This window comes from Halichoerus grypus, chromosome 4 (genome assembly GCF_964656455.1).
Source record: "Halichoerus grypus chromosome 4, mHalGry1.hap1.1, whole genome shotgun sequence".
NCBI lineage: Eukaryota > Metazoa > Chordata > Mammalia > Carnivora > Phocidae > Halichoerus > Halichoerus grypus.
The window spans coordinates 15009529-15034131 of NC_135715.1; the positions used below are offsets into that span (position 1 = coordinate 15009529).

General features: G+C 47.9%; 1 protein-coding gene across 1 annotated transcript in view; it reads left to right on the forward strand.

Moving 5' to 3' along the window:
• Positions 1 to 5606: 5606 nt before the first annotated feature.
• The window catches only part of ABCC4 (ATP binding cassette subfamily C member 4 (PEL blood group)), a 241638-nt gene continuing 222641 nt past the window's right edge, over positions 5607 to 24603 (forward strand). Inside the window, exon 1 of the mRNA XM_036080095.2 lies at positions 5607 to 5723. Within this exon, the coding sequence (XP_035935988.2) occupies positions 5650 to 5723 (74 nt within the window). The 5' untranslated portion in view covers positions 5607 to 5649. The remainder of the gene's footprint in view (positions 5724 to 24603) is intronic.

Here is a 24603-nt window from a genome sequence, read left to right on the forward strand (position 1 = left end):
TAGGGAGTGGAGAAGTGAGACAGAGAAAGGAGGAGGCCAAGAAGGGGCATATTGGCATGCAAGTTGCTGGTAGGCAGCTGGGCTCTATCCTGCTGGGCAGCAATGGGAGACAATTATTTCAGCTGTCAGAGGAGGAGACTACAGCATTCATCTTCCAGGTCCCCATCATTTGGGGATTGATGATAGGGTTTTGGCTTGCCTTGCATATGGGCCCAATGTGCTTCCCTAGCCAGAAAAAGACTTTGAAGCAGAGTAGCTGTCTTAGACCTGGAGATGGGTCAGAGGCTGTGAAGTGGAGAGTGATAGTTCCTGCCACAGCAGTAGGGATCCTATCAGCTTCAGGAACCCCAGAGATTTGATACCACCAAGACTGTCCTTCGTATTACTCATCTTGTCCTTATGTATCCCTACTTCCTGGAACACTTCGTGGCACACAGTAGGTGTTTAATAAATAGTTGTTGACTGTGCGACTTTCGTTTGGGTACCTGCTTTCTTCTTTCAGGCCTCTCCATGTACTAGGGAGACATGGCTACCAGCAGTTACGGGTCATATCTTTTTAACTCCCTGATCGGAAAAGGAAAGTGAGGTTTTCCCTTTCTAGCTCCAGCAAAAAAAAAAAAAAAAAAATCTCAAGAGAAAAAGCCCGTTGACTGGTTTGGGCCATGAACTTGTCTCTGGGCCCACCCCTCTGGCCATAGCCATGGCATATTATGATTGGCTAAATTTGACTTGGGTGTCCACCCCTGCGGTTAGGGAGGTGGAGACTTCCTAGAAGGTGGGCTGATGCAGCAATTGTGCTCAACTGTGTATGCCCACGGGAGTATGTTTAAAGTGTGAACGCCATTTGTCCCGCATTTCTTGGGAGAAAAATGTTTCCAGAGCAGCACTGTCTCAGCTGGGCCATTATTAGCGCTTCTACCTCCTGCAGATGTAACACTTGATGCTTTGGATATTTGAGAGGGATCCTGAGGACCATCTAGTAATTTAGAGTTTGTAAAGGCACAAATTTGCATCATGTCTCTGAGGTTTGGGAATAAATCATCAAGTGGAAGAAGATGGAATCTCCCCCCTAGATGTTTGCTCTTCCTCCTCACTAGTCAAAGACTGACTTCATTCACTCAGCATAATATTTTCAATGTTCATCCATGTTATAGCATGCATTAGTGTCATTCCTTTTAATAAAATGCTAAATAATATTCCATTGTATGTAATACCATATTTTATTTATCCATTCCTCAGTTGGTGAATTGATGGACATTTGGTTCTCACTGCCCCCGACCCCAACATATATTTTTTGGGTTTTATGAATAATGCTGCTTATGACATTTGTATTTAAGTTTTTGTGTGGACATATGTTTTCATTTATCTTGGGTAGATAGTGTTGGGGTATGTCATTGAAAAGACATGACCGCCAGTTGACCCGTGAGCTGCACCCCAGCAATCGGAGTCTCCTCATCCCCTTCCCTGTCCTTGGAATGTGGGCCCCACTTGCTTTTCCCACTGCCAGAGGCTGCCCCGGGGACATAGCCTTGAGATAATGATGTGTTGAGAGAACCTGCATGTTCTATGTGACTGAACCTAGTTAAGATTTGTCTGGTGTCTGGGGTTGCATTTGTCTTGCTGCCACCCAAGACAAGCCTTGTATGTAAGTTCTCTTCGCTTACTAACACTGCCTCTTTCTTGGGTCTCTCCCTGCCCTGTAAGCACAGTGGCCAGTTTTAGTTTATACTGGGGGGGGGGGGGCTGTGTCTCTTGGGATGGTTCCAAACCAATGGATATGAGGAGTGCAATTCCTGGGTGATGCAATTTTGCAGTTGTACATTTTTATATCCCAACCAGCAATGTGTGAAGCTTTCAACTCCTACACATCCTCTCCAACATTTACTGCCTATTTAGTTATAGTATTGAACTATTTATTTAAGGTAACAAACATGTGCAGGTCAAGCTTTGCAAGCTCTGTGCCTGGCCTAGAGGTCATATACTGAAAAGGTATTCACTAAGCATTTGTTGAATGAATGAAAAAAAAACTTAAAAAAAAAAAGATTTTATTTATTTATTTGAGAGAGAGCACGAGAGGGGGGAGGGTCAGAGGGAGAAGCAAACTCCCCGCTGAGAAGGGAGCCCCAAGTGGGACTCGATCCTAGAACTCCAGGGTCATGACCTGAGCTGAAGGCAGCCGCTCAACCGACTGAGCCACCCAGGCGCCCCTGACTCCTGTTTTAGACCTGAGAAAAACAAGGGTCAAGAAGTTTAGGTAATGAGTGAAAAGTCTAGCTCCTTGGTCCCCTGGTTCTGAATCCAGTCTTCTCTCTATAATGCAACACTGGTTCTCAGTCAACCTTCTAAATCCCATATTAGCTCATGTATAGGAAATAATGGTAAAAGGTTTCAAAAGATCTTAGTTAAAAAGAAAAAAAAAACTCAGCAGAAGCTGAAGGAACTGAGTGTTTTTGGCAATTTGGAGCCTGCTAACTATCGTTCTGAGAGTTGTAGGGGCTGGAGAGAGTGGCCTGGGGCAGGGTGACAAGGGAAGTCATTAGACTTCTAACTTTAGTGAACGGTCTTCATCTTTTTTTTTTTTTTTTTAAGATTTTATTTATTTATTTGACAGAAGAGACACAGCGAGAGAGGGAACACAAGCAGGGGGAGTAGGAGAGGGAGAAGGAGGCTCCCCGCCGAGCAGGGAGCCCGATGCCGGGCTCCATCCCAGGACCCTGGGATCATGACCTGAGCTGAAGGCAGACACTTAACTTTTTTTTAAAGATTTATTTGTTTATTTTAGAGAGAGAGAGAAAGAGGGGCAGGGGCAGAAGGAGAGAGAATCTCAAGCCGACTTCACACTGAGTGTGGAGCTCGCTTTGGGGCTTGATCTCACAACCCTGATATCAGGGCCTGAGCTGAAAGCAAGAACCGGAGGCTTAACTGACAGTAAGACCCAGGTGCCCCAGGGTCTTCATTTTTGACTAGACCTGGTAGCTGAGCATTTACAGGGCTGGAAAATTCAGGGAGTTTCAAAGAGAGCTGTAATAAGGGGAGGGCTGATTATTTAGATTTATAGATTGCATTATCTGAGAAAGAGCTAACACAGAAAGGCAGTAACTGAATAATCATAATTTTCTTATAATATTCAGACCTAATAGTCTTCCTTTTTGTAATAGAAATTCTCAAACATACATGAAATTTCAAGGAAATAGTATAATAAACCCCCATCACCTATCAATTAAAAATTATCAACATTTTGCCATTCTTACACGTTTGACTTATAAAAAAATGTTTGAATACAGTGAGGCTTTCTTTAAAAGCCATTTCCCCCCCTGCTTTACTGAGGTACAATTGACAATCAAAAATTGTATATATTTAAGGTGTACAACCTGATGACTCATTAGGCATTGACAGTATGAAATATTTCTAATCAAGCCAATCAACATATCCATCACTTCACATCTTAACTATTTCCTCTTTTTTTTTTTTTGAGAACACCCAAGATTTACTCTCTTAGCAAATTTCAAGTATACAACATAGTATTGCCAACGACAGTCACATTGCTCTGTGCCAGTTTTCCAGCACTTATTCATCTCGCATAACAGAAACTGAAAAGACATTTTTAAAAAAATAGTTTGAAACATGTGCCCTTGGAATATCTGGTGTCTTTTTTCTTTTTTTAAGATTTTATTTATTTTAGGGCGCCTGGGTGGCTCAGTCGGTTAAGCGGCTGCCTTCGGCTCAGGTCATGATCCCAGGGTCCTGGGATCGAGTCCCGCATCGGGCTCCCTGCTCTGCGGGGAGCCTGCTTCTCCCTCTCCATCTGCCTGCTTCTCTGCCTACTTGTGCTCTCTATCTCTCTGTCAAATAATAAATAAAATCTTTAAAAAAAAAAAAAAGATTTTATTTATTTTAGAGCGAGAGCGAGAGAGAGAGCGCACACGCACGAGCAGGGGGTGGGAGAAGCGGACCCCCGACTAAGCAAGGAGCCTGAGGTGGGACTCCATCCCAGGACTCTGGGATCATTACCTGAGAGAAGGCAGACGCTTAACTGACTGAGCCACCCAGGCGCCCCACATGGTGTTATATTAGTTTCAGGTGTACAATATAATGATTCAACAATTATATACATTACTCAGTACTCATCATGGTAAGTGGACTCTTAATTCCTTCTATTTCACTCCTCACCCACCTAACTCCCCTCAGGTAACCAAAGAGCCATTATCAATAACACCATCTTAACCACGGAAAATGGGAAATTATCAAAAAATAAAATGATCTTGGGGCACCTGGCTAGCTCAGTATGTAGAGCATGCAACTCTTGATCTCTTGTGGTAAGTTTGAGCCCCACCTTGGGGGTAGAATTCACCAAATAATTTTTTTTTTTAAAGTGATCTTGCTCTAAGTACTTGGTTTTTTCTTCATTTAGCGTTGAAGGGAAGAGAAGCTGCTGAGCACTGGTAAGATAACCACACAACAACTGAAGACTTCTGAGTGGGAGTCCGAGATTTTGTTCATTAAGTCCTGCAATCACTCATTCATCCACCCAGGCACGTTTCCCGCACACTGACCATCACCAGTGGGACAGACCATGCTGGACTCTGACTGAGTCCCAGTCGGGTCTCATCATTTACTGACTCTAAGACGATGTAAAAGTTCTGTCCTTCAGCCTTATCTTTTTCATCTGGAAAATAGGGATAACACCTTCTTGACTCTGGCCTTGTTAGAGTTAGAAGTGAGGTAAGGTCCCCAGCAGTGCACATGACCGGTGTTCTGTAACATATGTTCTGTTGGCCACTGAACATTCTGCTAGGCTCTGAGGGCACGATGAAAGAAATCATAAGGCCGGCTCTCTTCTTTCCATATCCGCCTTTGCCAGTCTCAGAGGGCAGTAAAAAGCTGACTGGAGCTCCTCCGTGCAATGCAACATGTGAGCTGCAAAAAGCCTGCCCCAAGTGACGGCGTGCATTCCTCTTCCCAAATCAGAGGAGTTCTTTCAATCCTCTGTTACCTTTCTTTAGGTCTCGCAGCTCTGCAAAGATAATCTGTGCTCAATCCTGCTCTTGCCCGAGGTCAAATGTTTGGCTCTCACGTTGGAGAACCTCCCACAGCACCCTTGTTTGGTCCTGATGAGGGCAGCAAGCCCAGAAGGCCACTTTAGGTCTGGCAGCTCTCCCAAGTGTTCTGAAAGCCACAGCCCAGGGGGCGTTTCCGAGCGGCTGGGTGGGCAGAGTCGGCGCCTCGCCCCCGCACCTTCTGCGGGTGCTCTGGCACCGAGCGCGAACTTCTGCCAAGTTTGCAGCCAGGTGAGGGCACGTGGGCGCCTCCGCGCCGGACCCTGGGGGCGCGAGCTCTGCCTACCCGCCTACATCGAACGCCGCCGGCGGCCTCGCCTAGCACCTGCAGCCGGGACCCGCCGCGTGGTCTCCGCCGCCCCGGTCCCGCCGCCTCGCAAGCGGCGCGTCGCTCCCGGCTCCCGGCTCCCGACGGCGGCAGCAGCCGGAGCAGCGCGGCCCGGGGGCGGGGTGGGGGGGAAGGGGGCGGGCCGCCGCGCTCCGCTCCCGGAAGCGGGTGGCTCTTGGGCTCCCGCCTAGAGGACCGGCGCGCCCGCCGGAGCTCCAGCATCCCCGCCCGCGCCTCCCGGAGCGGCGCGACCCCGGCGGCAAGATGCTGCCAGTGTACGCGGAGGTGAAGCCCAACCCGCTGCAGAACGCGAACCTCTGCTCGCGCGTGTTCTTCTGGTGAGCGCCCCGCCCGAGCTGCGACATCCCGCCGCCGCCGCCGCCGAGCGCCTGCCTGTGGCTGCCGGCGCCTTCTGGGGCTGGAGGGTCGTGGCGTGGGAGCGCTGGTAGCCGGCACCGCGCGGCTTCTCGCCGTGGGTGGGGCCACCCCACGCTGGCCGCGTGGTCCCCGCCGGCGCCCTGGCGCGCGGGCCCGGCGGGAGCGGGGCCGGGGAGGGGAGCCGGGGACCTGGGGGCGGGGGCTCAGGGGGATCCCTGCCTTGGCGTTCGCGGCCCCGCTAGCCTCCAGTGTCTGGGAGGAGGAGGGGGGGAGGAGCCGGAGCAGGCAGCATCCGCCGGAGCTGCAGTCCCTGGAGCGCGAGCAGGGTGTGGGGAGGGGGAGAACCGAGGCTGGCCGGGGAGAATTACGGCCGCGAGGGAGAACCGGCAGGAGCCCCCCGCCCCCGGCCCTTCCACCCTTAGCCGACTTCCCCAGTACCGCTCAGGGATTCGCCCTTCTCATAAACTAAAGCTGCACCTTTTTCTTCCTAAGCAAGCAGCTTCTGAACAGCTTCCTTGTCTAATTAGTGCCCTGGACCATTGCCATCCGCCCCCCTCCCCCCCAGCGTCCCCACCTCTTCCGATAGTCCTTATGTGACTCTGAGTTGCAAACTCCACCGGGCTCCCTGTGTTTGTGACCATGTCTCGCTCTCTCCCTTTGTCCGCGTGCGTCTCACACGGTGTGTCCTGGTATCTAGTGGCAGATTTCATTTCACTGTGGTTTTTATTTGATGAATGGGAACACTGTTCTTGAACACGTTTTGCTTTTGTCTGGGACGTACATAACCACAGCTGGAGTATGTTTTTGCACAGCCGCTTTCCCTTTTGCAATTGTTCCCATTTCCACCTTTGAGGACCGCTCTGGAGTTGGGATCCTTGAAGCCTGTGGAGTCGTCTCCGGATCTCTAGCTTTTAGAGAAGTGATCCATGGTCTTAATGCGGGTGGTCCTGTCCAGGAGTCCTATGGCCCTAAAATCACTGGAGGGTCCCTGAGCTGGGAGAAGACACAGGTGAAAAACGGCTCGGGGAGGTGAAGCTCGTGGCTGGTTTTCCATGTCCTAGCTGGGACTCTGAACTAGGTGGGCCTGAACCTGTGGGCTTTAATTACACTTGGTTGATGATTAGATCTTTTGTTTCTTGACCCTAAACTAACCCTAAGGCTTTAATCAAAGTTCCCACATTCTGATATTTAACCTTTTTTATGGGAAAGCCTAGGAGATCCCGAGGGGGAGAGTAGTGCTCTCTTAGGCTTGTTTTGATTGTGGTGTATTCAGTGTGTGTGGGGACATCTCTTGGCCCTTGGGCCCTTCTCAAGGAAAGTGTATGGGTAGAAGAAGGAATTTGGGTGTGGTTATCATAAATAATAATGAAGTAGGCGAACATCTCTGTAACTTCAGGCAGTGCAAGGAACTCTGGAAGCACTTTCTATTTATGGATTTTTCACAAGGTGTGTGCATGAAAATGGGCAGGTGAGGACTCTTGATTGATGACTTTGGTAGGCACCGTTTCCAGCTTCCCTGCTGCAGGGGAAGGAGCTCTTACCTCTGTTTTGCACTTGATGGCACAGAAGCGGAGAGAAGTTAAGTTGCCTGGGATCACACAGCTGTGTGTCACCGTACAGCAGGGTCCCCAGTGAGGCAGTCTGGCTCCTGAGCCTGTGTTTGCAGCTGCTGGACTGAGCTGCTCCTGTTGGGACACTTGTTCTTAAATGCATGAGGAGAGAAGGCTATTCCAAAGACACCTTTGTGCTTGTAGGCTGGACTTTCTTAAAGTTATTGCTCTTGGGAGAGGAGATGGTGCACGTGAAACCTATTACCATGCTTTAGGGCAGCTTTACTCCAAGCATGGAACTCACACCTTCAGCATCATCAGTCACCCCGGGGCTTGTTAGCAATGCAGATTCTCTTTCACCCATTCCAGACCAGTTCTGTAAATTATGTAGAAACTCTGGGGTGGGGTTTAAACCTGTGCTCCAGGTGATTCTGATGGAAGGTTGAGCCTGGCTTGTGCTTTAAGCCACTGCCCCCATTGGCATTGTTATTCCAGTTTTAAAAAAGGGGCAGGTCTTTTGAGGTCAGCTGTTGACCATGATTGCCATCCTGTATCTATTTATCTTCTGCATTTCTAGGGATTTGAAAGTTGGAGGCCGCCTTAGTGATTTCCGTGTGTACCCCTCTGGATGCAGGCGGGAAAGTCGAAGTGAGCCCGGCCAGGAAGTGCTCCCTGGAGACAAGGCTCACCTTGCAGAGAAAAACCAAGTTATCATCTTATTGGATATTTGCTTTTCTTCTCAAATTGCATCTGCTTTCTAAACTTGTGAACTGGTAGTTATCTACTCAAATGATGCCAGTAACTAGCTTTATGGACTTCTATACCAATGGCCTTAGTGGGGTTTTGGTGTTTTCACAGCAAAGGTTGGACTTGGGCCTAGGAGGAGTTGTACATAATGGTGGTTGGTAATTGTTGCAGATTTTTGTTTTCTTTTTTAAGGAGGCTCCATGCCCAACATGGTGCTTGAACTCACCACCCTGAGATCAAGAGTTGCACGCTTTACTGACTGAGCCAGCTAGGTGCCCCTGTTGTGGATTTTTGAAAAGAATATATATATTTTTCTATTTTTTTAAAAGATTTTTATTTATTTATTTGACATTTATTTATTTATTTATTTGACAGAGCGAGAGACAGTGAGAGAGGGAACACAAGCAGGGAGAGAGGCAGAGGGAGAGGGAGAAGCAGGCTCACTGCCGAGCAGGGAGCCTGATGCGGGACCTGATCCCAGGACCCTGGGATCATGACCTGAGCCGAAGGCAGACGCTTAACTGACTGAGCCACCCAGGCGCCCTTATTTTTCTATTTTTGTAAGGAATTTAAAACTACAGAAAAAGAAAGGAATATGGATGATTTCTTCTTTTTTAAAGATTTTATTTATTTGACAGAGACACAGCGAGAGAGGGAACACAAGCAGGGACAGAGGGCAAGGGAGAAGCAGACTCCCTGCTGAGCAAGGAGCCCGATGCGGGGCTCAATCCCAGGACCGTAAGATCATGACCTGAGCCAAAGGCAGACGCTTAACAACTTAGCCACCTAGGTGCCCCATGGATGATTTATTTCCATTAGCCAAGTATACCTGCTGATACTTTGGTTTCTTAGTCTTCCCCCTAAAACTCATATGCATACACATCTTTTCTACAAAACCAAGTAGTGTGTTTCTTCCCCCCAAATAGTTTTGAATCTGGGTTCCTTCTTAATTTTCTGTGGTTAACATTTATTCATGGCATTAAAACTTCAAAACATGATATTTAACAATTGTAATTTATCCAGTCTTCACTTTTTTTTTTTAAAGATTTTATTTATTTATTTAATTGACAGAGAGAGAGAGAGACAGCATGAGAGGGAACACAAGCAGGGGGATTGGGAGAGGGAGAAGCAGGCTTCCTGCTGAGCAATGAGCCCGATGTGGGGCTCGATCCCAGGATCCTGGGATCATGACCTGACTGAGGCAGTCACTTAACCAACTGAGCCACCCAGGTGCCCCTATCCAGTCTTCACTTTTGTTGAATACAGTTTACGTCTAATTATGATGCAGTGCGTATCCATGCCCATATATTTTGGTGCGTCTTTCCTTTTTCTCTGTTGCCAGAAGTGGAATAACTGATGAAAGGCAAATTTGTTTTCCAGTTTTGGACCAACTGACCCTCAGGAGCGGTTTGTGTGCATATTTGATGGTCGATTTGAAGTACTTGAATTAATTTTTTTTCTAAGTCAAAGATTAAAAATAATATCAGGGTTTTAATTTGAATTTGATTTATAGAGATGGAGCTTTTTTTTGTATCTTTGAATTGTGTATTAGATGTTTTCCTATGAGGCATTTATATTTTTGAAATAACTTGTAATAGTGCTTATGTTTTTTCAGATTTTCATTTGACTCTTAATTTAGATCAGAGGTTTTGTTTTTTTAAAGAATTTTTTTTTTTAAAGATTTTATTTATTTATTTGACAGAGAAAGTGAGAGAGGGAGCACAAGCAGGGGGAGTGGGAGAGGGAGAAGCAGGCTTCCCGCTGAGCAGGGAGCCCGATGTGGGGCTCGATCCCAGGACCCTGGGATCATGACCTGAGCCGAAGGCAGATGCTTAACGACTGAGCCACCCAGGCGCCCCTTAAAGAATTTTTTTAAAAGATTTTAAAAATTATTTTTAATCTCTACATCCAATGGGGAGCTCAGACTCACAACCCCAAGATCAAGAGTCACACACACTACTGACTGAGCCAGCCAGGTGCCCCTAGATCAGAGGTTTTACATTTATATGTCATTGAGCTCTTTCTGGTTTTTCCTGTTGCTTCTGTAATACATCTTTTTTAGATTCCAGCATCATCTAAATCTCCATAAGCATTTTCTTTCTAATACAAAGTCAGCTAGAATTTCCTTTTGTATTTGGTATAAGATCAGCCGCGTTTTTTCCAAAATAGCCCATTTCTCATCATGGTTTATTGAATAATTCTTCCTCTTTCCTGTTATTGGAAATAAGTGGTGTAGGCTTATCCAGCTGGGCCCTAGATTGTCTTGTCCCCTGGTGCGCAGCATCCCTGGAGATGTGCTCTACGTTTACCTGTCTACCCTCGCTCCGCAGTTAGCAGCTCAGGACCCGTCCCCAGAGAAGTGCATGGCCACATGCACGTAGGCCACTGGAGAGTGGCTCTGTTCTCACTCCCCTGACGCTGGCTCAGTCTGTGAACTGTCACTTTGGAAAGCCAGTGCTGTTGCTGAGACTGCCACTGGGGTCAGACTGGAGACTTGTCAGAGCTGGGGTTGGGAGGGAGTGCAGATGCTGAGTGCTGTCCTGCTTTCCAGAGGGTGGCTGCATTAGGCCCTCAGTAAGTAGTGACCGAGAGTGCAGTGAGAGGTTTTGTTTTACCGTTTATTTTTTGGAGATGTTTTATTTATTTATTTGAGATGTTTCATTTTATTTTATTTTTAAATTTTTAAATTTTATTTATTTGACAGAGAGAGACACAATGAGAGAGGGAACACAAGCAGGGGGAGTGGGAGAGGGAGAAGCAGACTTCCCGCTGAGCAGAGAGCCCGATGTGGGGCTCGATCCCAGGACCCTGGGACCATGACCTGAGCCGAAGGCAGACGCTTAACGACTGAGCCACCCGGGCGCCCCTCTATTTGATTTTTTTGTTTGTTTTTATCCTTACAGTTCTGCATCTGCTCAGTGTGAGCGGGGTTAACTAGTGTTCATTCAGGTGTGTCAAGTAGATAATTTGCCTTTCTGAGTTCTCCAGGGGAGCCCCCCCCCCCCGCCCTCCCTGTGTATCTCCCAGGCTGTGCCTGCTCTGTGGGATGTGGAGCCCAGCGATGTCACGCACCCTGTGAACCTTTATCCTGAATCTTGCCTGTCACTTCTCAGTGGGGCCAGGAAACCCTGTCTCTTACCATGAGAATGTCTCTGTGGGTTTCTTCTCTGTGTGAACTCTAAGCCCCTGCAAATATTTTTTGTGTTTCTGTGCTGACGAATTGTGCACAAGCAGGGGGAGCAGGTACCCTATTTTTAGTTTTTAAATATTTTAAAGTAATCTCTACACCCAACGTGGGGCTTGAACCACAACTCCCAAGATCAACAGTCACATGCTCTACTGACTGAGCCAGCCAGGGACCCCAAAGATTGATCCATTTAAAGATTAATCCTTCTAAGATCTCTTTATATTATGTACATACTGTGAGATAACTAAAAATGTAAGTTAGAGGGTAAGATTAATTTTTTTTAGAAGTTAAAACTCATGTTTACCGGGGCGCCTGGGTGGCTCAGTTGGTGGTTAAGCGTTTGCCTTCGCCTCGAGTCATGATCTCAGGGTCCTGGGATTGAGCCCCTCTTCGGGTTCCCTGCTTATTGGGGAGTCTGCTTCTCCCTCCCCCCTCCCCTTGCTGTCTCTCTCAAATAAAATCTTTTTTTTTTTTTTTTTAATATTATTTATTTATTTATTTGAGAGAGAATGAGAGAGAGAGAGCATGAGACGGGGGAGGGTCAGGGAGAAGCCGACTCCCCGCTGAGCAGGGAGCCCGATGCGGGGCTCCATCCTGGGACTCCAGGATCATGACCTGAGCCGAAGGCAGCCGCTCAACCGAGTCACCCAGGTGCCCCTCAAATAAATAAAATCTTTAAAACAAAACAAAACAAACTTGTGTTTACCTATTTCCGCAGTATTTTCTTTTTCTTTTTTTTTAAAGATTTTATTTATTTGGCAGAGGGATACACAGTGAGAGAGGGAACACAAGCAGGGGGAGTGGGAGAGGGAGAAGCAGGCTTCCCGCAGAGCAGGGAGCCCGATGTGGGACTTGATCCCAGGACCCCTGGGATCATGACCTGAGCCGAAGGCAGACGCTTAACCAACTGAGCCACCCAAGCGCCCCTCTATTTGATTTTTTTTAAAGATTTTATTTATTTATTTTGACAGCTTAATGACTGAGCCACCCAGGTGCCCCTTCAGCAGTATTTTCTGAGATGCCATTAAAAATGCAGATGAGGGTCCTTTCCTCTTTGCACGTATGAAATTTGGGTATGGTGAGCAACGTATACAGTTGGGCTACATTGGACACACGGTCAACTGACATCACAGTCCATGGGGTTTATCCCCACGCAAACTGCTGTTTTTTTCTCTGTTTAAGTTCATTTTGTTGGTGTCACAGTTCAGCATCCCATTGTTGTCAGTTGAAAGTTCTTTGAAAACTTTTGCAGTTTTCTTTCTGAATGCCAGAAAGGACAGGTCCTGGAACTGTCCTCTGATCCACTCATGAACGCCGGGTAGCAGATGAACTTGGCCACAGGTGTTGGGGGGGTGGTCATGTCATCTGTCTTACGGGAGTCCAGAGGTGCCTTATGTACCAGGCAGTCATTCTGAAATCCTGCAAAGAAAGGAATTAGCATGATTTCCTGTTAATGAACACAGGCTGGCTCTTGTGGGGTCTTTCCTTTTTTTTTTTCTTTTAAAGATTTATTTACTTATTTATTTGAGAGAGGGAGAGTGTGCGAGCGAGAGTGCAGACAGAGGGAGAGGGAGAAGCAGGCTCCCCACTGAGCAGGGAGTCCGACGTGGGGCTCGATCCCAGGACCCTGGGATCATGACCTGAACCGAAGGCAGATGCTTAACCGACTGAGCCACCCAGGTGCCCCTCTTTTGTGACTTTTAAAACTAAATTGTTAGCTCTTTGAGGGCAGGAACAAGTGTCTTTTACCTTTATCTTGGTGCCAGCTGAGCATCTTGAACTTAGTAGGCTTACTTAGTGATTGTAAATTATTAGTTTAGTCTTCCTAATCTGAGTTTTTCTAATTTGGAAATGTAGACACCTCTACCTTAAACAGGAGGAAGCTGGGCATTATGGAATGTTGACCTTAAAAATAAAACTGTCATTTATTTTACCAGCTAGAATGAGTTTATTTGGGAACAGCAAAAATTGCAATCTGGGACATCCAAGCTATAGCAGAACTGTAGGCAAGTATGGAGAGCAAAGGAGAGGGAACTTTTTTTTTTTTTAAAGATTTTATTTGACAGGGGCACCTGGGTGGCTCAGCCGTTAAGCGTCTGCCTTCGGCTCAGGTCATGATCCCAGAGTCCTGGGATCGAGCCCCACGTCGGACTCCCTGCTCAGCGGGAAGCCTGCTTCTCCCTCTCCCACTCCCCCTGCTTGTGTTCCCTCTCTCACTGTGTTTCTCTCTGTCAAATAAATAAATAAAATCTTAAAAAAAAAAAGAAAAAATAAAACTTATGTTTTAAGTATAATAAGTGAATAAAATGCTGTACACTTACTTTTCTTCCCCACTTGCAGTGAAGCAAGGCAAGTCAGCAGGGAGGGAGTGTGGAAGTGGTGTGGTGTGTAATATCCATCTCCAATGGAGAAGTGAACGGTTAGTAACTGCTACAGAAATTAAGATTTGTTAAAAAAAAAAAAAAAAAGAAAGCAACGAAGGGGAATGTAATTTATACTCAGAACGGGTCCACTGTCTGTGGAAGCACTTGGGAAATTATAAGGTGGTGGTAGCTACATTATCCAAAAGTCTTCTAGAAAACAGTTCCACAGCAGAGCAACAGGCCGAAACCACCCAAGTCAGCTTCTGGCACCTACTTTCTTTCTATTAATGGTGCTGACACCTTGATCTTGGACTCCATCCCTGCAGAACCGTGGAGAGGCTCAATTTTTGTTATTTAAGTCGCCCTGTCTGTGGTACTTTGCTATGTAGTCCCCGCCGCCTGAGGCTCCCCGCATGTCCCGTGGAGGTCTTGGTTGGAGTGAGTGCCACTGTGTCACCGATCAGAGCTGCTTTGTATTGTGGTCTTTGCTTCTCTATTACACTGAACTCACTGGGGACTTTGACCTCACGACCTTAGCCTTCTGTTGACCTGCTGCCTCTTAAATTTTGAGTCGAATTCAGGTAAAAAATCCCCCAAACTTTTCAGACTCAGAGGCAGTGCCCTTAAAAACCCTTCAGAGTACTTGACTCAGGAGCAGAATGAGCTCTGTCCCTGGACAGGCAGGCTGGGTCTTCAAGTATCATTCTTGCTCTTGAAATGAGATCACCCCTGCTGGTGTTCGTTGCCCGGAACCAGGTTTGCGCATCTTGGGGGAAGGACCGTCCGGTGTAGGTTATGTTCTTTAAGGCGGTGAGGTAACTGAGACTCGTGCTCTGAACTTTCTCTTTTACATCTGCATGTAAATTTAACCAAATTATCTTGCTTTTGTGAAAAGCCCCATGCAAGTCCTTAGTGTATCAAGTATTAATAGCTGAAAAAAAGAGAGGACTCTGTTCTCAGGCATACTCAGAATCCTCTTTGCTTTTTCCCCTTTTGCATGTAACGTAGTCCTGTGTTTTCCTTGAAACAGATATATATATATATTTGAAACAGATCTTTTAAAGAGAATTCGTCCCTCTGAGTAAGCCAAATTAGGATCCCCTTCCTCCCTCCTCTCTGTCTCTGTCTGCTCTTTCTCTTTGTCGCGTGGAGTTTGGTCATCGCTGCTAGGGGCTGCTCGGAAAGTAAGTTGAAGTCTTGAAGGGAAATTCCTTAAGGCTGCTTCATCCCCACAGTTCCTCGGGAGGGAGGGATTCCTTTCCTGTAAGCGGGAGGCGCAGTTTCTGAGAAAGGCTTCCAGGAAGGATGAGGTGCAGCAGGAAGGAATCCCACAGAGCCGCCGACTCACACACACTTTTGAGAAGGGAATTCATCGCCTTTGATTTCTGGGAATTGGCGTTTCTATTGAGGGCAGAACAAAGTGAGTAGACAGCTACTCCTTCATGGGTCAGGCCGTGGGGAGGGTGGTGTGTGGGGGGGGGAGGGCTGTGGCAGCTGGATTGAACCCCGACGGGCAGACCTCACGTGAACCAGGGGCAGGTTGAAATAGGCCGGCCCTGGGTCACACAGACAGAAGGTCGGGCTCAGAGCCATTAGCGCTTTCCTCCCTCTCACAGCGGACTGCTGGCAGGAATTTCAAGGAAGAGGTGACCGTGAACACCGATGCGCGGCACCCCGTGTGTGGAAGGGCCGACCGTGCCGCGCCCCGGGGGACAGGGGGTGGGGAGGACGGACGGACGGACGACGGGACGTAAGCACGGGTGAGGCTGGCGTGTTCTCCCGTGGCGGTGGTCCCCGGGCAGGAAGCCCTGTGGCTCCTGGGGAGCCGCTGGTGGCTGGAGGTCCCATTCCACACTTCCTGCCGGTGCTGCGCTCACTTCCTCCTGCCCCGTGCTCGCACCTGCTGTGTTCTCTAGAACCTTCTCTGCCCCGCCCTCCCCGCCAAGTCAGCCCCGTTCCTTGGTTTCCACAAAAATCTGTCTGCGATGGGGCTCGGGGATTTGTGAAGGTAGGGGTTGAGTATTGGGTGGGCTTTGCCCCCTCCCCTCCATCTTCCTCTCTCCGTGCCCTTCCCTCCAGGCGGTGGCCCCCTTCACCTTGGGCACAGCCGTTCTGATCGCTCCAGGACTTTCATGAACAGTTTTCTGCCTTATTATGTAAATTCCTATCACAGGAGGTACGGGTGCTACCGTAACCTTGATAATGTTTGTAGACGCTTTGCCTCCAGCTGAGACTGAGGTGCAGAGGGTATGTTTTTTGCCCAAAGCATTAGTAAATGGAGGGTATGGGGCTGTTTGATTCCCAGCTTCAAATGTGGGAAGTCATGTGCAGAGGAGGGAGAGGTCCATGCCTGAGGAGCTGGTGTGATCCCGGAAAGGCTTCCTGGAACAGGTGGTGCTTATTAGACTACATTGTGTTTTAGTTTGTGCAGGAGTTCTTTCCTCTCCTCGAATCCCTAAAGAGGTGCACCTGCAGAAGCCTCCTGCGTTGCAGAGGACTTCTTTTCCCTAGGTTTAGCTATCTGGCGTCCGTGTTCAGGCCCAGTCTTAACTTCTGAAGTGACCCCTGGCTCCTGATGGATTTTAGTCTTAGGTTAGATTGTAGAGAGAAGGGTTTCTGTTCTTTATATCTGGGTTCCCCATTTTTAAAAAATATTTTATTTGAGAGAGAGAGAGAACACAAGCAGGTAGAGGGGCAGAGGGAGAGGGAGAAGCAGACTCCCTGCTGAGTGGGGAGCCTGACTCAGGGCTCGATCCCAGGACCCTGGGATCATGACCTGAGCGGAAGGCAGGTGCCCAACCGACTGAGCCACCCAGGCACCCCTTCCCTTTTTTTTTTTTTGAAGATTTATTTATTTATTTGAGAGAGAGAGAGAGAGAGAGAGAGAGGGTGTGGGTGTGGGTGGGTGGATGCAGGGGGAGAGAAAGAGAATCTCAAACAGACTCACTGCTGAGCCTGACGTGGGGCTTGATCCCATGATCCTGAGAGCATGACCTGAGCTGAAATCAAAGTCGGATGCTTAACCCACTGAGCTACCCAGGCACCCCTATATCTGGGTCTTCTGATAGGCCACCATTCTCAGTGTTGTTCTTGCATCTTTTTATTTCGGAAGGAAATGGTTTGGTATGGTAGCCTTCCTCCTACCCCTCTCCCCCCACTAAAGGAAAAGAAATCCTACCTTGATTTGAAAGGAAATCAGATTAAGAATAAAATTTTTGAGGGGTGCCTGGGTGGCGCAGTGGGATAAGCGTCCAACTCTTGGTTTTGATTCAGGTCGTGATCTCAGGATCATGAGATTGAGCCTCACCTCGGGTTCCTCGCTCAGTGGGGCAATCTGCTTGAGAGTCTTTCTCCCTCTCCCTCTGCCCCTCCCACTTGTGCTTTCTCTCTCTCTCTAAAATAAATAAGTCAGGGGCGCCTGGGTGGCTCAGTTTTTAAGTGTCTGCCTTCGGCTCAGGTCATGATCCCAGGGTCCTGGAATCGAGCCCCACATCGGGCTCCCTGCTCCGTGGGAAGCCTGCTTCTCCCTCTACCAGTCCCTCTGCTTGTGTTACCTCTCTCGCTATGTCTCTCTGTCAAATAAATAAATAAAATCTTAAAAAAAAAAGTCATAAATTTTTTTTTTTGATTGCCTGAGGTCATAGAGCTGTTGCCAGTCTCGTTGTTTTTAATTTTTCTTTTCATCTGTGCCATGTGATTCTAACTCTTGGTTTGCTCAGGACAGGCCTGGTTTACACCCCTTCTCACACTGTAATTATTAACAGCACCTCGTTTTACTCCTAGGAGTGTGTTAGGTTGGATGATAAATAATACTGCTCTAATTGAGCTGAAGTTCATATTCCATAAACTATACCCCCTCAGCCCACCATGGAACTTGGGCAGGAAATGTGGTCAGGGTGATGCCAATGTTTGCTACACTTGGACCAGGAGTAATGGCTAGTGAAAACCTATGATCCATCCCCACCTGGGAAAACCACCTGCGGCCTGTGCTTTGTTGGCAAGAAGGCGGGCTGTGAAAGCTCCAGGGAGGGCGTGCGGCCCTGGAGGGTCCCACCGGGCGATGGGAGCGTGGACGGGGGTATCTCACGGGTGGTCCGGTTTGTGGGGCCGGAGGGGTGTCCTGGGATGTGTGTGAGTCCAGCCAGTGAAGGCCATTGTAGTCCAGCATTTAGCTTCGTCGCGCGAGGCAGAGCGAGCTGGACAGGGAGCCATGGCCAGGGGGCGGTGGTGAGTAGTCTGGGAACCAGGGAAGTCCTGGGGAAGGGGGAGAGGTTGGAAGTCCCCCCGAGATGACGCGGGCCTTCACCGCAGCCTGGCGGGCTTAGCCGATTGCCTGGTCCCAGAGTTTTGGGTGGGCCGAGGCCTCTGAGCGGCCCTGCGTGGGGCCCAGCACTTGGGGTCTGCTGAGCTGGTGGAGACTGCGAAGCGGCACATCGGCAGTCCTGTGGGAACTGTCCTGGCTGATGAACTAACAGTGTGTGCCCTTGGGCCAGATCCAGTCCCAGCCAGTTTCTGTATTTGTCAGTTGAACATGCTAGTAGTAACTCTGGGTGGATGGGAGAAGTCCTGAAGCCCAGCTACCTCTCCCCAGATTCCCTGATTCACTCCCTTCTACAGGACATTCTTTTATTATCTCTGCTCAATTAGAGGCAAATGCTTAGTATTTCAGGATTTTTCTGTAAGTGCTTTGGACCTTAGGGCTTTTCAGCTGCTGTTCTCAGGCTGACCTGGCTTTTGGTCCACACCTGGCCTCCTCTGAGAGCCTCAACCCCAGCTAGAGTAACCGCTCCCATCCTCAGCCACATCTCTGTTTCATTTTCTGTCTGATCATTGTCATTGTTCTGGACCTGTCTTAGTGTGGTTGTCCCCTGCTTTCCTTCCTGACTGTGAGCTCCATGGAAGATTCCATCTGTGGGTGACAATCTAGGAAAGTGCTTGTCACATGGTGGACCAGCACTTAAGACCTCATTTGAATTAGTGAATGTTAAAATTCCTGTTTACTACAGTCCTGTTGTTGAGATTCCTGGTTAAAAAGAAAAAAAAAAAAAGTGAGGGATGCCTGGGTGGCTCAGTCGGTTAAGCCTCTGCCTTCAGTTCAGGTCATGATCCCAGGGTCCTGGGATCAAGCCGCGCATTGGGCTCCATGATCAGCTGGGAGTCTGCTTCTCCCTCTGCCCCTCTCCCCTGCTTGTGCTTGCTTGCTCTCTATCAGATAAATAAAATCTTAAAAAAAAAAAAGTGAGTTGTGGGTTGTATCTTTTTAAAAAATTTTTAATAAAGGCATGTACACATTCTGTGCTTTGAGAGCATTTGAGGGCTGCTTCCATGGGGATGAGGGAGGAAGATGCCATTTGGCTCTGGCCTCTTTGGAGGGAGGAAGAGGGGGTGGCGACTCCTCTGCTCTTAGGTTATAGAGTTGGGTCCTCACTGGTGTGTGTGAGGGGGGTGGTCCGTCTTCCCTCCATCTCCCCTTCCTTCTGATGTTCAGGCGACCTTCGTGGAAGGGATGAGGAACAGAGAGCCTTGCGAATTTGAAGTCAAATCGGATTTGCCTGGAAACGGCATCCAGATTGCTGGGGTTGGTATAGGCCTGGAGATGGAAGCCAGGGGTGACAGCCCATCTGCAGAGTATGTCTACATGGGATTCCCTGCATTCTATGCTAAACCCATTTGTGTTTGCTGTTGCTTTCTTTTCCCCTCCACTTCTGAGTTTTTGTGGTTATAGGAAACGTTTTTCAAAGTGAGTGGGAGAAGATCCTAAGATTATTAAGAAAGCTATTTTAGTGTGTCCTGAGATTCCCTATGGAGCTTTCCTTCTTCCACTTCCTACTGAATAAGCCCTTTAATAGACCACGTACAGAGGCTTTTCAAAGGATGTTTTTGTTCTTTCTGAATATGTAGCTAGGGTTGGTATGTTTGTAATTGACCTAATGCTTCAAAGAATGAACTGGTTTAGCTGGAATTTTCCGAAAATCTGTCCCATTGACATAGTATTGCCCAAAGAGAAAAGTATATGATTTATAATTAGCTTTCTTCCCTTAACTCTGAATAATGGGCGGAGAGGTTCTTACATTTTAAATTGGTGTTATCGTTTGGGACAGCTGTTCTCTGTATTGTGTATAAAACATGGTACTCCGGTCTTCTATTTTCTGGTACCATTGCTTTTGCTTGTCAGAATGTGGCTGACAAATTCCATATTCCAGGTCTGGAGTCCTTGCTGAGAGCTCTGAACAAATGGTTGCCTAGAAGAGAGGTGGAAGGATGGTCCTGAGGAAGGGTTGGTTTGGTGCGGAAGAGCTGTTTCAAGTTCAGAGCCAGCAGGAGCTCTGGGGGTTTTTCCATCACCCCTTCACTTTTGCCTCTGGGCTGTGAGAACCTTGTAAGTTTTGTTTGTGGACTTTAAGCAGCCTCTGTTATTAACTCGTGGATAATTACCAGAAATGTGAAGTCAAATCAGTGCTTGTTAACCCTGTGCCTTTTCGCCTAAGAATCTAGGGTGGTGACATGATAAAAATTAAATGAAAAACTAGGCTCAACTACTTTAATTGTTATTGTGTTTGCTTGAAGTAAAATCATAGCTGTGCAACCACCTGTCTTTCCCCTCCACACCTCATACCATTTGGGAAAAAAAAAAAAATTGGATTGTACGGCAAGCAGGCAAGGGGCTGAAGTCTCCGTCAGAGTGTTCCAGTGGGGCCTTAAATGTTAATTGCTCTGTTGTATGATGATCTAGAGAGAAATCTGATAGCTCATCAGAGAAGGGAGCTTGGACAGAAATAATAGCTGAAGCAGGCTTGTTAAGAAAACCCAGGGGCGCCTGGATGTCAGTCGGTGAAACGTCCGAATCTTGGTTTTGGCTCGGGGTCGTGAGATCAAGCCCCGGGACAGACTTTCACTCAGTGTGGAGTCTGTTTGAGATTCTCTCTCTCATTCTTCCTCCCCCTTCTTCCCCTCCCCCTGCAATCACTCTCTTTCTCAAATAAAAAATCTGAAAGAAAAAAAAATCCTGGAGTCATCTGGAAGAGGCATCGAGAGAGCGAGAGGGCCCGTGGTGCTAAACCAGAGTCTTAGGTCCTTGCTGACTCCGTGGAATAGAAGGATGTGCACACACCAAATACTAGCCCAGTGGATGTGTTGCCTTTAATTTTAACTTTTTGTATTTTCGGTGATCTTCTCCGTGGAATTGAAGGCAGGACTTTGTCTGATAGGTGGGCCTGAAGAGTCATGACCCGGAGGGAAGGGAGCAGGCACAAAAGGAAGCGATAATGGGGGATGTGATTCAGGACTTCACACCTGAGCCATGCTGGCCAGGCAGGGTGGGGCTGCCCCTGAAATTTACTCCTACCTGGCAGGAGGCCCAAGATCATCAAAGCTGAAAGAATCACCAGGAAAAGAAAATGTCTGAAAACCATAACACCGTGCGCTGTTTGGAGACTTTAGAAAAAAAAAAGGTTTGGAAGTTTTGGGGAGATTCCAAATAAGGGAACTTGTTTCAAATAAATTGCTCTTGAGTTAGAGAAAAAACTGATTGCAGTAGATGCTTCTTCCTGAACTTTTTGGGCTAAATATGTGTTTTCCTTGTCTGCCTTGAAGACATAAAATAAATGAGGTGACACATTTGGTGTATGTGTGTTATTTCTGTGTTAAGTAGCAGGTGTTTAGGTTTTTTTTTTTTTTTTTTTTTTTTTTAAGATTTTGAGAGAGTGAGCGAGCACACAAGCAGAGGGGAGGGGCAGAGGGAGAGGGAGAAGCAGGCTCCCCGCTGAGCAGGGAGCCTGACACAGGATGCGGGACTTGATCCAAGCCAAAGGCAGACGCTTGACCGACTGAGCCACCAGGCACCCCTAGAAGGCCTTTAGGTTTGCCTAGCATACACTTTTCATTATACCAGGTGCTTTGGAAGAAACAGAAAAAGGTAGAAACCACCTATGACCCTGTGGGGCTTCTTGACCACTCAGAGTAGAGGGGACTGCTCTAGAGCTCATGTTTGCTTATGAAATCCGTGGTAATTTCAAGAGAGGCTAGGCTGGGAAGGGCTGTTTTCCCTGCCTGTGAAAGGTCAGTCTAGGGTGCATGAACGTGGGAAGCATGGTAAGTGCATTTCACTGCAAATACCCGAAGTGCCCTGCTAACGTCATTCTCAGCTGAACCCTAAGAGCATTTCCCCCAAGGAAGTTACCTCAGCTGTGTACCTGAGGTTAACCAGCCTGCACTCCTTGAGTAGTCGGTAAGCTAGATTTCTCGGCAGTTGAGATTCAGATGGCTCTTTCGGAGTGGGCAGAGCTTGCTTAGAGCTTTTGGGTGGGTGGGAGCTTCCTGGCTGTGCAGCCTGTTTTCCAGGCTTTTGACTGATGCTGATCGAGGGCAGAGGGAATCCTGTTCCCCTCCTACAGGTTCACGGGAGAGCCAGCCGTGCGCTGTGCCTCTCTTAGGTCAGCTGTCTGTTACGTAAATAGAGAAGAAACCTAAAGTTAACTAAGCTTGAAGTCAAACCTGAGAAGGTCCCACTGCAAACCAGAGCGTCTCAGAGTGTCCGTGGGGGTTACTGCCAAGTTCTCGTCAGCTCCCTGCAAATTTTGGACAAGCACGGTGATATTTGCGTGCAGGTTTTATAAACACCGGACTGCTAGGATGCCGAGGGATAAGGTGATACAAATATTTGCCGAGGCTTTATAGACAAACCCTCTGTTGATCACCGCGGTGACCTCCGGGAGTAAACAGCCTCCCTGTGGGCTTCTGTCTGTGCAAGAGCAATGTGGCTGGTGGAGGCTGCGTGACCTTGTCCTCTCCCCCGAGGCCAGCCGCCGAGGCTTCCGTGCAGTGGCCGTGACTGCCTTTACAGATCCCACTGTTGACAGCTCTGTCCTCTGACTCAGGGTGGCAGATTCTGTTGTTGATAGAAGCCAGCCAGCCCCTATCACATTGCATACACTAATGTCATCTGTCTGCAGCTGTCACGGCATACATTCGTGAGCTGTCCTTTGAGACTGGAGTCACTCATAGGTCTGAGTTGACCTGTGATACGGGTCAAGAGCGGCAGGCCTGCTGGCTCTTTCTGGTTGGGTCTTCCTGCTGTGTCTTCCACTGCTCATTTGATCAGTGTGTCTGAGGCGTCCGGAGAACCTCCCCGGTGGGAGGCTCTGCCTAGAGCCTTGCTACTTGGAAGTGTGGTCTGTAGACCAGTCCCCTGGCCACCACCCGGGGCCTGGGAGAAATGCAGAGTCTCAGGCCCTGCCCCAGACTTGGTGAATCTGAATTTGCATTTTAACAGGTCCCAGGTGATGTGTATGCAAGGACCTAGGCCAGGCTCCTGTTGGTTGAAGCTGGATTGCTACCTCATCCAGGTTGGGAGGGTGGGAAGAGGGAGAGTGTGGAGAGGTGTGCACATGGTTTGAAGGCCTGATCCCTGCCTGTGAGTGACAGGCATCCCTTGCTCTCCAGTGCCACATGGTCTCTAACTGTAAGGGGGTGGCCAGGAAATAGAGGCAAATCCTGTGCCTGGGATAAGGGGATGAGGGAGCATCAGACTCACAAATGGGCCAAGGAGTGGAATTAGGTGAGCTAAGCTGTGGGTGTGGTTCAGTGGTCAATAGATGCCCATCTTTCCTTCCACTGCTCCTTTTCTAGTGCTTTTCCTTAAATCACTATATTAATTGACTAATGAATTATTATTTTTTTTTAGAGCAGGTGCACGCACATGAGGGTGGGGAGGGGCAGAGGGAGAGTGAGAATCTCAAGCCGACTCCCCACTGAGCGTGGAGCCCACCTTGGGGCTGCATCCCACAACCCTGAGATCATGACCTGAACCGAAACCAAGACTCCGATGCTGAACTGACTCAGCCACCCCTAATTAAATTTTTTAAAAAGTATATTTACTGCTGATTAGAGAAAAAAAAATTTTGTTCTTAACCATAAATGACACCTATTTAATTGTTGGATGACTCACTTTTATGGAGAAAATACCCAACCTCTAAAACCTACACAGATGTGGGTTTTCCTCCTGTTTCTATTCCTCCCTCTTCTATCCCTCCTTCCCTTTTATGATGGGTAATGACCAGTGATAGAGGGAGCAGTAATAATGAGCCCTGCATACCCATCTAGGAGTGTCGGCAGTTTTTAGCTCATGGCCAGTCTTGCCTCAACTCTGTTCTTCCTAGTCCTGCATGTTGGTGTCCATTTGTTTTTTTTTTTTTTTGGTTAAGTCTGAGGGTGAACAATAGTGTTATGGGCTGAATTGTGTGTCTCCAAAACTCATTGGAACCCCATTGCTCAGTACCTGCTGTATTTGGAGTTACGGCTTTTAAAGAGGTGATTGAAATGAAGACATGAGGATGGGCCCTAATCCAGTCTGACGGGTGTCCTTAGGAGAAGAGAAAATTTGCACACACGTAGATAGACCAGGGGGGTGTGCTTACAGAGGAAAAGGCATGTGAGGACACAGGAGGTGGCCCTCGGCAAGCTGAGGAGAGAGGCCTCGGAGGAAACTAACCCTACCAACACCTTGATCTTGGACCTCTAGCCTCCAGAACTGTGAGAAAGTAAATTTCTGTTATTTAAACCATCTTGTCTGGGGTATTTTGTTACAGCAGTCCTAGCAGCCTAATGCAGATATTTCCCCCCCTTAAGGGAGGGTAGCAAAATCTACTTTTGTTATTAGGTCACTGTATACATTTGTTATGTGCTTTTCACAAGTATTTCTAGGAAATGGTCAATATATGATTATATATAACTTACACTTGTCCATTATACTTCTCACTTAACACCACAGTTTTTAACCCTTATTTTATAAAACAGGCACAGAATATTATACAAAATAAAGACATAGATTAGAGGATTGTTATAAGGTTACCCCCCTTGTAACTACCACCCAAGTTCTAGAATAAGATTTTGCCAGCTTCTGGGGCGCCTGGGGGGCTCAGTTGGTTAAGTGTCTGCCTTTGGCTCAGGTCATGATCCCAGGGTTCTGGGATCGAGTCCCGCATCGGGCTCCTTG